Genomic DNA, 16,409 nt, shown 5'->3' on the forward strand with positions numbered 1-16,409 from the left:
ACAGCGTATGTTGCAGTGATAGTGATACTATATAATCTTATTCCAATTCACCACGTATACAAAATTTACTTAATCACTTATAGAATTAGATTAATTTAATATCCTTACAGACAATGGGCAGCGGTCAAAACCCATGTTCGATTGAGTAACGTTCCTCCACAAATATGAGAACCAACGTAGCTCTGTAACGATACTATCCATGGCCACTTTCCTGGGTCTGCATCTGTACCACCAACAATTCGACTCTCTCCATTTACAAATGGTTGTGATCCACACGTCTCAAGTGTCTCTTTATGAAATAAAAAATACAGTAAGTAGAAAAGTATGCAACAAAGTAATTTTATGGTAAATATTTGGAGCTTTATTAAGGAAGAGATTCCCAATTAAGTAAAACAGGATTGAGTTAAAGAATAATAAAGCCATGTAACTTCGAGTTTATTCCAAATGACAACAAAAACGTACCATTCCAACAACCCTCTTCGTCTGACCAATCAAGACAATCGTTGACTCGATCACATGGGCTGCTGTTTAACGCGCATAATCCATTATGACATCTAAAAGATTCAGCGGAACAACCTACCAATAGTGCGAATAGAAGCGGATTATTATAGTATAAGTTGCTTATTTAAGTATAATTTGTCAACATAAATACCTTATACTCTCCTTTGCTCAATTGCAATTCCGTGTAAACGGAATTAGATGATGGGTGGGATTATAGTCCGTATATTTAGGCGGTAGTAGACACGGTTTATTAAACCAATTTGTCATGTTGGTTGGTGATCGCGGTTACACCATGACTGAATAAAAAAAACTGTGACTAATGCACGGGCTTGTTGAATTTTTTTTTTCATTTCATTTAATTTCTTTCGCAAATGTATACATTTTCTCCGCCGTCAAAGATAATTAAAATCATTTTTGAGTCATTTAAATATAAGATATAGGCCTACAATAAAAAGAAAGAAAGAGAGAATGAGAATTGCCGAGATCAATGCAGCCACCAATAGTTACAAATTAAAATACCCCATTTTACTAATTAGTATCCGACAAACAATGACGTAATTCCTAGCTTGTCCTTATTTGGATGCCATTGTTGTATGTGACGTCAAACTCGAAAAATTAAATTTTAAATGGGGTCCAAAAAACCGATAAAAAACACAAATTCGGTGTAAATTTGTAGTTCTGAAAACGTGTCAGATAAGAGATACAGAGTTTTCATGAATTCCAAAGATTTTCTTTAATTTAATTTATTGTTACCTCACTGTCGTTACTGTCATCTATATAGGCTATAATCATAATAATTATTATTATCATCATTATTCACTCTTCGTTTCGTATCACATTATAAAGGATGACGACTGCAATGATTATAATAAAATAAATGTTACATAAAATACAAGGAATACACCTACTGCATGACCATGTTTCATCCGATTTGTCCTGGCAATCAAAATTTCCATTACACAGTTCATGTATCAATATTACACCACCGCTGCTACATACAAAATAATCTGCAAACAATTATAAAATATATTTAGTGAACTGATTTAACCGGTTAAAAATGTGAAATAAAATTATAATTTAATTCGTCACTTTGACGAATCATTGTAATAAAAGATAATTTTACTGACATTTAATTTTTAAAAATACATTGAAATATGAGCGCAATGCATAATACGCTTATAGTGCTGCTGAGTTTTGCCTATAATGTATATAGAATGTATATACAGTATATACTGTACATCTATTATACACAGGGATCCATACGGGATCCAAATATGTTCTAATTTTTGGTTATCAAAATGAAACATGAATATGACAATTTCGGAAGATGATTTGAGCAAAAAGATGTAGGATTTGGAAGAAAATTGAACACGTATAAACGTGATGCGCGCTGTTTTAAATTTGTATACCTTGACGCCAAGAGATGAAAAAGCTACTTTTTAACTTCAACTGGCCATATGGTAACGTCACAACATACGATAGGCACAATTTTTATATGAATTCATATCTACATTTCAGCAGCTTTCATAATAGGTTATAAATATCAAGGTCATGACCTATGTTATTCAAATAGTTAGGGTTGATGACGTTATGACGTTGATTGAGCAAGCATCTATTAAAATTTGAGAGAAAATCGGGCACAGATGAGTGAGATGCGCTCTATTGAATGTAATTGTCTATAACAAAAGGAAAAAACCTATTCATGTGGCCAAATGATGACGTCATAACATTTTGTACGTCAAATGTGTACATGAATTCATATCTAGAACTCATTGGCTTCCATAATAATTTAAACAAATTGGGAGTCACCGTGCATTCTGAGGAGCTTTAAAAGATTCAAAAGATTCAAAATAGGTATCTTTTTACACAAATTTACATTTAATTTTCCATTGGAGAGCGCACGATTATTTAACTTTAGAGTTCATGGAAATGAAAGCAATTTATCACGTAGGGTATGAAGAACAAATATAGATAGTAAAATTGAACTTTTTGAATTACTTACGTGCTATGCGCATAGAAATGTGCGCGTGACAACATTTTTAAACGCTCAAAATGTTCTGAACGATGCTATAATTTGATTAGAAATTGATTTTAAGCATTTTAGAATTTGGACGCGCGCAAAGTTTTTACGTACTGTCCGTTTTTTGTGCTTATTATTTTGACTCTTGACCTGAAGTTTATGTGTAGTGAATTTCATTGATATCTGAAAAGCACTTATGAAAATGTGATGGATAATGTGAATCTTATTATAGCAACGTTTTATTATGACAAAAATATTGTGATAATTTAAAAACCATTGAGATTGATGTTTTTCAAATAATTGGAGCACAAAATCTCTACAGAAAGAAATAAATAAGAAGAATAAATATTTATACAATAACAATTCTAATATTTTAGATCCGTTATAAATACCGGCATGCATCGCACGCGGATCGATATCTTTTTGTTTTGCTTCTGTGACCCATGCATGATGATCAGAGTCGATCGTGGTCGTGATACTGGTTGTGGAAGAATCAGTGATATTAAAAACGGGCAATCACCGATTCTGTCTAAGATAGAAAGAAATTCAACAATGGAAAAACACGAAGATAATTATACTTATTAACAATCATTCATTAAGTCATGAAATACTGTTATCATTCATTTTGTATACTATTTTCCGCTTAAACTAATGTGATTCTGCTAAAGAATAATAAATTGACAAACATACCAGCACGATTTACTGCAGTTACTGTTGCATTAAATCCTCTGTAGCGTACATTATTACCGGTGATTAAACTAATCCACATCCAGCTGTTGGAAATTACAGAATGAAATTCTGAACCAGTAAAAGTATAGTCCCAGATGGTTTTTCCTATTCTCAAGTAATCATATCCATACTCCAGTTGAAAGTCGCTGAACTCAAGAAGAATGTCTGAAGAGCTGGTTATCAGCCATAGGCAATCTAACATGTTGTAGTAATCATTTGGATAATTTGGAGATGAAAATGGAAAAGAAAGTTTGGCATTCTCAAGTGATATTTCTGTAAGGTCGCATTCTGTAAAATAATAATAAATACAGTATTATGACAATTGCTACTACTGGAAAACATTATACACAGATGTGGGAGTAGGCCTAATTATATTAATTACATTAATAGATCGATAGCTGATGATTGTAAAAGGAGTAAAGACAATAGCAAATGTTTTAATATTTTGTATAGACATATAAAATATACATATATTGACATATAATTCATAATTTAAATGTCCATGGTAATGTAAAGAATTTATAATATGATGGATGGTCCTAAGGTTGCAACAATTATATTCTCCAAAAATTCCAACCAAAGATATGTGACCTTTTTTATGTATAGCCTGTATGACCAGTGAATAACTAGCTTCACGCACATTTAAGCACCTACTACATAAATTTCAAAGTATTTTAGTATGAAATGGCAGACCTTTTCGCTTTATACGTTATAAAACAACATAGGCCTATTTCATTATGGAATGATGAATTTTGACCTACTCTTTCATTTTCAAGACCAATTCTATTTTACGGGAAATAATAATTTTTCTTACCGCAGTTTAATTCGTCTTCGTCATTTAAACACTCACTGCGACCATTACAGACGAGTGATTCGTTTAAACAAAAACCGTCATTGCAGTAAAATTGACAATCTATATTAAAATAGAATGAATGGTACCATCATTATTTTAAAAATCGAAACTTTACCATGATAATTTACTCAACATCATATATTTATAGAATGATTACTTACCACCAGTTACAAATGATTCAACGAATTCAATAAAACTAGAAACTCGTGTGTATGCTACAATTCCTTCACCACATGGAATTGAACCAAAGCTGGTAACACCAGTTACATACCAGACGTTATCTTTCTGACAAATTAATGGTCCACCACTGTCACCCTGAAATCAAATAAATATTTATAAAAGGAATATGGTTCAGTAAAATAACAGTTATATAGTCCGAGAAGCAATATTCAGGTAATTAATCTCATGAATTAAGGAAAAAATCACGCGTCCTGGAACGAAATGAGACCCATAAACCGTGGTTCTCACTAGCGACGCAACGTAACGAAATGAGACCCATAAACCGTGGTTCTCACTAGCGACGCAACGTAACGCAATCTAACGCAACGTAAAGCAATCTAACGCAACGTGGGAAAATGCCCTTCCAATAATTGTGTTTGCCCCCGCCTGCGTGAAATCAAACCTGCGATATTTACAGCACTGTTGCGTCGTTGGTTCCCACTTGTGATTACGCAATACAGCACTTTGCGTCAATACGTTGTTGCGTTGCGTTCTAGTAGGAACCACGCTTTAGCACACACACTGTTGTGAAACAAAGGCATTTCTATGTTGCTTGAAATAATTAATCATTGATGAAGATTATTCATTCATTCATTTTCATTCATTTATTTATTTACACAAAGCATAATTCAAAATATGTTAACAAAATATGAATCAAATTAATAGTTAATGCCTTGTATCTGGAGAAACTCAAATAAGCTCAGGGAGCTTTAAGACAGGTTCCACCAGGAAAAAAGTTGATCAATCGGATCAATGTTCATAGACATAGACGAACAGGGGTTACAGACGGTACATACACTACGCAAGAGACCAAGTATGGACGAAGACAAAACAAACAAACAAATAAATAAGGGTAAAAGAGGTGTTTGAAATAGGTCAACTTTGGGTGAAATATTTTAAAAAAAGTAACAGTGGTACAATACAAGAGGTGAGGCAAGATGAGTGTACAAAGAAGTGATGATTTTAGGTGGTAATGTAGATTTCAGTTTATTTAGTACACCAATGGTTTTGGAGATATTAAAGGAAGATATTGGTATCATCAGCAAATAGAACATATGAAAAAGAGTTTGAAGCATGGATTAAGTCATTAACATAGATTAAGAAGAGAAGGGGGCCGAGATTGGATCCTTGAGGAACGCCGCATATAACAGGAAGAAGTTCAGAAAAGTGGGAGTTATAGGAAGTAAATTGCGTTCTATTATTCAGGTAGTTCGTAAGAAGGGAAAGTGGTATTAGGAAATTTTTACGAAAAGAAAAATCGTTTGAATTATTAAACCTAAAACTTAAATATTCGATCGTTCGGAATTCTACCATTAAGGTAGGCACGTTTCCGGTCCGGCGAATCGAACATCAATGTTTCGTTTTCATGACGCTCCATGCGGCTATGCACCAATCGATATGCGCGCAGCCGCGTGAAAACGAAACATTGACGTTCGATTGGATTTTCCGGGCCGGACCTGAACCGTGCCGGAACAGGTGTGAAAGACCCTTTATACTACATTTCTTCGGTGTATGCAAGTTTGAATTTAGTAACAGTGTGAAAGTCGATTGTGCATTATATTAAATTATTACACCAATAGGCCTATACAGTAGATAACCATATTAACTACCTACATCATCATCATCATCCGTTACGCTATTCGTCTTGGGTAGACATTGCGTACCTACAGTAACTACCTACAGTGCATCGAATTTAAACTTAGAAAGAAGACAAACGGCACTCTACCACATGCAAACACCATTAAAGGATAATTTTACCGAGAACCATATCTGACAACGTATTAGGGATTTACATATGATTTCAGACAAATTCAGAGATTTACGATATCGCCGCGCGTTCTCCTCGCCGTACAGTATTCGCCGTAAATTGTTGTGACGTCACTTGTGCTTAGCAAAATCTACCTCATGAGTTTTCACTGTTGTTAACATACATACACGTCTCACAAAGCGCGACAATTTCTAATAAAAACACTTTTTAAATAAATCGTAAAAATATAAAATTTGTTTTATTGTTTCTTTTTCCTATCTGTTTTTCCAAAATGTTGGCAAATTTAAGCCTAATTCAGGTCAAATTAGCAATTCAAATGACGGGTACCTATATCTTGCATGTTAACAACAGTGAAAACTCATGAGGTAGATTTTGCTAAGCACACGTGACATCACAGCAATTTACGGCGAAGGCTGTACGGCGATAACGCGCAGCGATATCGTAAATCTCGCAATCGCAAAATCAAAATGTACATCCCTAATAGGTTTTTAAAATATGGTTCTCGGTAAAGTTGTCCTTTAAATACTACAGGAAATTAAAACACCGCGGATTGATCAATCTTTTGAGTTGCTATCCAATCCAACTTTAACAATACCATGAAAGCACTAGTGGTGTAGATCAGAATGTTTAGAGTTGTTTGAATCTCGGTTTGGAAGACTCTTTCTCGAGACCTTCTGCTTGATATGCAAATGTTCTAACCATCAGACCACCAATATGGTATTTTCCAAATTCGATTATATGGTAGATCTTTACATCCCCGGCGTGGTACGACAGAACAGCACTAGTGGTGAATTGTAATACAATTATTTGCTTTAATAGTGTGTAAAAACTTACCTACAAATAATAACGAATCGCTGCATAACATAAAATAATAAAATTATAAGAGAATATGAAATACGTACGTCACAAGCACCAATTGTTTGTTCGTCGTTATATACACAAATAGTACTGTTTAGAATGCGAAATTCCATAGAATCATTCCACATATCTAGACACAACTCTCGGCTGATTATTGGCACAGTTGCTTCTTGCAATATGTCCGGCGGTGAATAGCCTAAAACATTGTATAATACATTATATATATATATAAACAAATCAGGCAAAGAACATTTATTCTAAACCGCCCGGTGATATACTGAAATTTAATTAATTAATTTGAAACGATAAAGATGAGGAAATCTGTGAGAATGAGAAAAAGTCGCTCCAACCGAGACTCGGACTCGGACGGTCTGCTTGATATGCAGCTGTCCTAACCATTAGACCACTGGGGCTTTCATGGTATTGTTCAAACTCGATTGGATAGCGACTCTTTAACATTCTCGGCGTGGTACGGCGGAACAGCACTAGTCCCTCAATCCCTCAACAAATCAGGCAAAGAACATTAATTCTAAACCGCCCGGTGATATACTGAAATTTAATTAATTAATTTGAAACGATAAAGATGAGGAAATCTGAGAGAATGAGAAAAAGATATATATAGGCCTATATATAATATAATAATAACCATTCTTTTGTTTTGTAATGATTATTTATGTATGTTTATGATTTTGTGATTGGAAATAACAAAACAAACAAACAAGCAAGCAATAAACTATTGAAGGCGAATTGTTTACTGTCTTCAATGTTTCAAATAATACTTCCTGACGTATTTAAAATTCTAAACTCAAGAAATGTTCAAAATGTTTTTTCAAGTAATCCATTTTGGTCTATATTTGTTTTAGATAAGTAAGAAACGGAAAACCGGTTTACGGTATGGCCAGTGTGTGCGCGATATATTCGATTAAGTTAGGCTCTGTACATTTCAGTGAAAAAGACATGTATATTAATATGTTTTTTACGTGCTCTTTTTACCTCACCGGATACACAAACCTAAGGAAACCCGCCGTCATCACGGTCTCCCTCACTCTATATTTATTGTGTTTTCATTCAATTTCTATTTCAAGAGGTTATGAATATGCAAATTAAAAGTAAACAAAGTAATGATTTACCCTCATAATTATATAGACTTCCCCAGCCAGCAATGACACAGTTAGTTCCACTTTCAACATCCTCACCATAGCATGCCGGCTGTATAAATACACTATAATTCACGGGTTTTGCCAGCCTTAGTAGGGCGATGTCATTACTTAATGTTGTAGGATTATATTCCGGGTGTGAGTACTCCCCAACTACTTCAATTTCTTCGCGATACACGGATTGTCCATTCAAGTCAATGGTACCAAGGAGAACAGAATGTACCGAAACACTATGAATAAAAAAAACTAGACGTATCTATATGCACATCATATTAACTAACTAATAGTAATAGTTAAAAACACTATTTTTAAAGAATTAAATTATCATTAATAAATGATAATTTAATTCTTTAAAAATAGTCTTACAGACAATGGGCAGCGGTCAAAACCCATGTTCGATTGAGCAACGTTCCTCCACAAATATGAGAACCATAGTAGCTCTGTAACGATACTATCCATGGCCACTTTCCTGGGTCTGCATCTGTACCACCAACAATTCGACTCTCTCCATTGACAAATGGTTGTGATCCACACGTCGCAGGTGTTTCTTTTTTAAATGATAAATGTAATATAAAATAGTTAAAACCAAGTACACATAATGATAATGGTGAACTATTAATTAACCAAAATAACATCACCTACTTACCGTCCCAACAACTCACTTCGTCTGACCAATCAAAACAATCGTTGACTCTATCACATCGGCTGCTGTTTGAGATGCATATTCCATTAAGACATCTAAAAGGTTCAGTGAAACAATCTACACAAAATGTATATCAATTACCAACTCTTCCGGTGTATAGCTTGACAGAATGATTTACACTATGTAAGCATTACATAAATATACCTAAACTACTTTAGTACTGTACGGTAAGTGTGCATATTTCTCAAATTGTATAAATGTTTGGAATTTCTTATTAATATGCATGAACGTGACGGAACTGTACACAACGTTTCATAATAAGACAAGCCCTTAATAAACAAATTCTGTTTGGATACTGGAAATGTGTTTTAAACAGTGTTTTAATTTATCTAAAGATGTTTAGGCCTATCCCCATTTTTAATTTGAGGTCATGACTATTTTGATTTACTAGTGTCAGCATGATGACTGAAATTGTGATCTCTAGATAGAGATAAATGAAGTACTAAAAACCTACCACATGACCATTCATCAAAGTTATCCTGGCAATCAAAGAATCCATTACACAATTGATGTATCAATATTATATCACGACTGCCACATACAAAATAATCTGTTTAAAATTGTAAAAACATGTTGTTTAGAAAATTCTACTGAACGTAACATCCTCATCATTATCATCGTCTCTATTGTATTCATCATCATCGTCATACAGCATCTCATAAGTGTGGTGCCTGTATCATTTATTTTGATATGTGATAGGCCTAAATGTGAAACACACATATTCCTATGAATACTTGAGAAATTTAGATACAGTTCGGAAAATCGGATGGGAATGTAGGCCTATTGTTCTTCGATTTCATGCATTATAGGCTATTATTCTATAAAAATGGTGTGCTCGATATTTTTGTATTCAAGTATTGGTAATGTTAAATTTAGTGTTGTTCAGTAACTATCAAAATCTTGATTACTTTAGTCTAGGTGAGTGATGTTTTCTGAGGGAGTAGTTTGTTTTAAGAATTAGATATTCATAAGTTGTAAGTTTTGGCTGGAACTATTCACACATCTACGTAAAACAGCGAAAATGGGACAAGAAGTAGTGAGCCCTCTATCAACAACTTTTACTATCGTAAGTAAAATCTCAGTGTTCAACATTCACATAATTACCATTTCGAGCTCCTGCAGTTACTGTTGCACTAAATCCTCTGTCGTCTACAACATAGTCTGTGATTAAATTTATCCACATTGTACTGCTGTTAGAAATTATAGAATGGAAGTTTGAACCTGTAAAACTATAGTCATAACTATTTTCTACAAATCCAATATGCAAATAATCATATCTATACTCCAGTTGAAAGTCGCTGAACTCAAGAAGAATAACCAGGTCTGATGAGGTGGTTATCAGCCAGTGACAATTTAAATTGTTGTAGTAATTACTTGGATAATTTGGAGACGAAAGTGAGAATGAAACGTTCGCATTCTCAAGTGATATCTCTGCAACGTCACATTCTGTAAAATAGCAATAAAGACAGCGTTGATTATAATTGATATTAACTGGCAGTAATAGAGAAATTATAGTAATGGAGATTTTAAATCCGGAATTTGATAAGGAAGCCATATTATTATTCATCCTGTATCAGTTTTATTAGTTGAAGAGCTAATGATGAGTAACGCAATGAATTTGTAATATCAAAAGCAATTTAAAACTGGAAGCAATTTAAAATTGCAAACAATACACACTGCAAACAATAAAAACAAAAACTATAAATACTATGTACTGAAAACCCAGCCATATGAATTGTGTGACCTTAGACCTTACGCTTTCAACACTCCATGAATTGTACTATTGATCTTGATCAAAAGTTTTAGCTCAATAGTAGCAATTTTTAAATTTTACCTTGACCTTTGACATTCCGTGACCTTGGCTGCACCCCCTCCTCATATCGAATTCATACTCACCCTATTCTCAGGATTCTCCGTTCGATCGGAGTAATTTGACAATTGTGAGATTTTAATTTAACCTATGACCTTGACGACCTAACTCGTTTTTGTTATACCGAATTGCACCAACCCACTAAGTTTGAAATCTTTACCTAAGATTCAGCTCGATCGGAGACATTTTAAATTTGTTTGTTATGATATATAGATTATATGCTGGTAGCTGGATATACGGGCATGTAGCAAAATGACCACATTGCTTTATTATGTTACATTCCATGTAGTTTGCATTGTAATAATTGTATTTGGTAGGACCTCTAAAACACCAATCATAACATTAATATGGTTTTATTCTTAAAGAGGATTTACAAATGTTGTTTTGAAATTTCAACCAATACTATATATGGTATATAATTAATTGAGTAGGTCTACTGTTGGGGTACTTAAAAAGAAACTCAAACCTTCTGGATATGCTGTTGTTGTTCTTGTTGTTGAAGGAGGAAGTGTTTCACAGTTAGATTCATCTTCACCATAAAAACAGTCGTTTACACCATCACAAACACTATTCCCTTTTAAGCAAAGTCCGTTTAAGCATTCGAATTCACAAACACCTTCAATGTACAAAATAGACCTGTTATGTGACATCACACCATTATTGGATGTTGCTGGTTTTTGGTAACGTTATCTTTTATGCCGCGCTCTATCCGCGAACTGTCACAGATCATTATAAGTCAAATGTTGGCGCTGACGAGAAGGTGTGCGCAAGTATACCTTATGTCAGGATGGTCCGACAAGAGCACAGGAGACACATATCATCATCAACAGAAACAGCAACAATAACAATTGTCATATATATTTTATACAAAATTCCATTTTTACACGATGTGTTTATTGTCCGTGAGTCAAAATAATATTGTGTTAATGTCAAGAGTCACGAATTTATTCTACCAATTGCACCCAAGCACTGTATAACGTCAAATCTAGACTTACCGTCACAGTAAACTTCATCGCTACAATCAAAACAATCCTGAAATCCATCGCAGTACCATGTGAATGGAATACATCGACCGTCACCACATTTGAACTCGTAATAGTTACAATCTGCTTTGAATAATAACACGTTTCAATAATATGTATAGGAATTGTTAAAGAGCAGTTGTTACTATTGTAGCTTGTATAGCAAAATACATATATCCTGGCAGTTAGAAGCCTACAGATGAAAATGCAACGTCTGCATACGTAACAACAATACGGAAATACACCTTTTCGTTGTTGTTTTTTTAATTTATTATAATCATTAACAGGCTTGTAAATAAACTTCTAATGAACTGAGCCACAACTAACAAGTGGTCGAGGTACATGCAATACTAGAACGGCACTCCGAGAGTGAATACCTCCGCCTACTGTCAAATTTTCCTACATAAGATTTCACCGGAAACAAAATTGTGTCTTAATGCTGTGTGTGATTAGACTGATTTCACTACAACCATGTGTATGCGAATTTGGTGTAATGGTTATGTAATCAGCCTTTTAACAAACAATAGTTTCAGTTGGTTAACAATAGGACAGCAACGTCAAAAACAAACGGGTGAATTTGAAAAGAAATAAGTATTTTAAAACTACTCGTATCAAAACCTGTACATTAAATAAAATTATGTTTTAAAATTACAAATCACAAATAATAACTCTTGCCTCTGTGACAAAAATGAAGTTTTTTGGACAAGTAGTTCTCGAGAAAATGCAATTTCAGTTTACTTGTTACTTCAAGACTGCTCGCCGGCTTTTGGAACATTGTCTCCTATCTTTTAACACTAGCAGGTCTGAGTAAAAAGTGGTCCAGAATTGAGACCCTGGTCCGGATTGCCTCCACAATTTCATGGAATGATCCTTGACCAAATATCTACCTGTATTTTCATTTTGGTAAAGATTTTTCAATAACTTTTCGAGTAATCCTGCTAACAACAAGCAAACAAACAAACACGCGCCGTCATTGCACATACTTAATCATGGTGGAGTTACACAAGACAACGCTCACGCACACCCCCAAAACAATGAAACAATTCAGCCGGGTCGATGCAATGTATTTCATTGTTTCTCTGCTAGCATAACTACAGCACAGGTGCGAGTTACAATAAATTCGTTTGTATAGGAACGACTGTACAATAATAATGTCTACTGTAAAATTTCAACCGCCGGGATTCTGCGCAGGTTCTGATTTAAAATGGATTCGACACCGAAATAAATTCTCGATACTCCTTGCTTAGCAGTGTAGCTCGTAACGTCTCAACGTAACCGTAACTCTTATTTGGTTTTAACAAAATCCATGTTCAAATTGTTATTGAAATTGAGTAGAATTATATAAAGCTCTAGTAATGGCATGCAGATAAGTCAATATTTCAGGCACCTATATCATGGGTAGTCCGAGGCTGGGTGCAAGAACAAACTTCACTGCTGTAAGGCGATATCACAGCCTAGGTACATACCTAGTAGGCCTAGTTTTACTGAATATATAGCCACGTCTTTCTCGGATCTCGTTAAATTTGACATTTTAGTAATAATCTCACAATCACATCACTACACTGTGAAATGATAAGGTAAAATCCATCCAGAATGTTAAAAACAACATCGCGACGGAACAGATCGCCATGCCAGTAGTTTGATCATAAAAAATGTCACATGATCATACTCCCTAGAATATTTTAAAACCCCTCAATTTACGCAAAATTGCGCAATGTATACTCAATAAAAAGATTCAGAATTTTGTATAATAAAGAAATAACTTTTTTAGGATTATTCATACCCTCTCATTTAAATGTAATAAGAAATTACAAGGTATCCCCAAATCGCGAAATAAAGTATGAGGGATGATATTTTTAAATAACACTAACAGTTGAAATGTATGAAGAATAGAATTTGTCTGGGTGGAGCTCCACTTTGAAAAACAAGAACAGGACAAAAAACTGCAATGAAGCTACAATAATAATAGTAACTAGTCGTAAACCGTGCCCCACACGGTCTTTTTCTGCCTTCATATGTGGTTAAATATACTTCGCATGGGAGGAGTTAGTATAATAAAAGCACACTCTGAAAAATTATTAAAACAAAAACAAATTATATCAAGAATGAAATTCAAAACTGTTTACGGGCATTGCTTTTCTTATACACTATCCCTTCACTTTTAAATATCTGTAAGCTTATAAATAAAAGCAATACTGGATATTGAACTTTACTTTTGACTGCCAGACTTTAAGAAAATAAAAGACGCTAAAGAAAAATTGTACTGTGTGAATATTAATCTAGGGTGCGCATCAGAAAGTAACAACGTGCATGAGAGGGACATGCACGTTGAACTCTGTCAATAATCAATAGGCAGTTTAAAACATTTCAATGATAAGATATGAATTTTTAATTTATATAATTAAGATGTGAAGTACTGGAATAATAAAACTACAGCTGCTTACGGACTTGACATCAACACAATAAAGTGCAGTGTTTAGTCGAAATTAGATAATGCGCGCGGACACTAACGAAAGTATAAAATACCAAACTATATGTTGGGTGTTTTTTAGACCACTGAGACGTCAAATTGCTGTTATTTTTTGTTTTTTAGTAAGTTATCCTTAAAATTCAGAAAGTGATATAGCCTATCGTGTGCGGCCCATCAAGAAACAAATATGCCAAATGTGAAAACTTACCGTTCAGCGGTTTCGGAGGAAATACGTAAAATGACGCGAATAATTTAGTAGCATTAATATATATATATATATAGATAATAAGTAATAGTTATATTATCATTCGATTACAAATACAGAGATTCTCAATATTTTCAAATAAAGAATGCTGAAATTAAAAAAAAATACTTATAATTTACATGAATTGTATTCCATACAATATACTTTCAGTATATACATTCCAATATCTTTTATCTATATAATCTGTTTTGCCTTGAGCACGTTTAGTGGATATATGCTATATATATATATATATATATATCCAAAGGCAAATTAATGAAAAAATGACAATACTGTGGATATCAGTGGCTGGATCTCAATAGAGATACAAAAAAAAAGCGAAAAGCTAAATCAAAACGATAAAGTAAAACAGACCAGTTAGCAGACATTTTGGGCAGCAACACTAGCCCTTCATCAGTGCAAGTGAGCATACTTGGACAAAGTAGATAGTATAATGCAGACAAGCGCTTAGAAATTTACATAAGGGCAAAATTCGGTAAATCGTTACTTCTATAATGTATACTCGATGGAATATAAAGTTGGTTCGTACTTTCGGTACTGGTTTTAACCACCTGATGTAACCCTGTTTACTAATTAAATTGAGTTAGATAATTAGTTACTGACAATTATTAAAACGAATTTAGGTTCAACGATTTGCCCCAAACAGGGTGTTTTCCGATCGTGGTATACACTGTCTAATTGATGTCCATCGTGAAAAATACCCGCACACAATAATACGAGGATGCTTCACATGCGCATTTACCGATCTCATCCTATGATATTTGTTTTTAATAGCTGAAAACCGGTTGAACAGCTCGAGTACAGCATCATAATGTTGAAGACAGGCCGATTTTCTTTAAAAAAAAATACTAATTCGATAGATTTAATATACGTTTATACAAATGTATTGATTTGCGATGAATGGAACATTCCAATCTCTTAGTCTCAGTATAATTATTTGGTTTAACACAAGTAGGTAAATTCATGGGTCCTTGCGGATAAACTTAGAGACCTTTAGATACTTTATTGCAATACTTTGACAATACTGTAAATCTATTTCTATTATTGTATACCCATACCGGTCACAGAAACATTATTATATATGACCATACATAATCATTACAATAATAACTTACCTTGATTCGATTCGCCAAATGACACAGACATAAAGAAAACAGTAAGTCTCAACAATAAATAGTTGTTCATGTTGTTATAAGCAATACCGTAATGAAAACACTCTCTGTGGTAGATGCTGTTTATGAGGGTGTTCCTTTCAAGACTATTAATATTAGTAATGAAAACCAATAACCGATTGCCTTATATGATACTATAATCGTCCAATACAGTTGCTTTTAAATACGCCTTGGAATACTTATTCACCGAAACGAAACGTTACAATAGGTTTAAACTTTTCAAAGGACACGTTAACTTTTACCTTCCCTATAATATCATTGTCAAGGCCGTATACAATTGATTGCTTTGTGTTAAATTCGTAGGCCGAAGTGGTGAACACACTTTCTTGATAATGACTTTGTTTTCGGTAACTATCATTAATCCTTTTTAAAACTAAAATATTTTTCTGAGGCAAAAACAATGTTGGGTTTTCTGATTGAAAGGATAATATAAATATACAACAAAAGATGCCCGAATTCGCATGAGTTTATTTATAAATACGTAGGCCCTAACGCAAACTTGGATGTTTGGCGATGAGATATAGAAAGCAACTCATATGTAACAGTCCTGTTATGACACGATGACACGTAAACAGTGATTTTATTGTTCTTTATTGAGGTAGATATTATTAAAAATGACAAGTCATATTTACGTTTTAAAACTGGGACACTTGCAGGTCCCTTTTTTATTTGGTTTTGGTTAACGGTTTAAATTAGACTATAAATTATTGGTGAGTGTGTATGTCGTAATTTTTTGCAAATAATAATAATAATAATAATAATAATAATCTACTTGTCTAACTAATGATAGATTTCATCATCT

At 33.7% G+C, this 16,409-nt stretch overlaps 1 protein-coding gene across 1 annotated transcript in view; it reads right to left on the minus strand.

Moving 5' to 3' along the window:
- LOC144850502 (uncharacterized) overlaps positions 1–15,669 on the minus strand; it is a 33,390-nt gene extending 17,721 nt beyond the window's left edge. Inside the window, exons 1-15 of the mRNA XM_078707783.1 lie at positions 15,551–15,669; positions 11,674–11,784; positions 11,145–11,294; positions 9,913–10,254; positions 9,263–9,358; positions 8,752–8,865; positions 8,472–8,652; positions 8,079–8,335; positions 6,993–7,144; positions 4,265–4,418; positions 4,065–4,163; positions 3,212–3,538; positions 1,410–1,508; positions 463–576; positions 109–289 (exon numbers count right to left, since the gene is read on the minus strand). Of these exons, the coding sequence (XP_078563909.1) occupies positions 109–289; positions 463–576; positions 1,410–1,508; positions 3,212–3,538; positions 4,065–4,163; positions 4,265–4,418; positions 6,993–7,144; positions 8,079–8,335; positions 8,472–8,652; positions 8,752–8,865; positions 9,263–9,358; positions 9,913–10,254; positions 11,145–11,294; positions 11,674–11,784; positions 15,551–15,620 (2,447 nt within the window). The 5' untranslated portion in view covers positions 15,621–15,669. The remainder of the gene's footprint in view (positions 1–108; positions 290–462; positions 577–1,409; positions 1,509–3,211; positions 3,539–4,064; positions 4,164–4,264; positions 4,419–6,992; positions 7,145–8,078; positions 8,336–8,471; positions 8,653–8,751; positions 8,866–9,262; positions 9,359–9,912; positions 10,255–11,144; positions 11,295–11,673; positions 11,785–15,550) is intronic.
- Between the last annotated feature and the right edge of the window lie 740 nt (positions 15,670–16,409).

Source organism: Antedon bifida, chromosome 8 (genome assembly GCF_963402885.1).
Source record: "Antedon bifida chromosome 8, ecAntBifi1.1, whole genome shotgun sequence".
NCBI classification, from domain to species: domain Eukaryota; kingdom Metazoa; phylum Echinodermata; class Crinoidea; order Comatulida; family Antedonidae; genus Antedon; species Antedon bifida.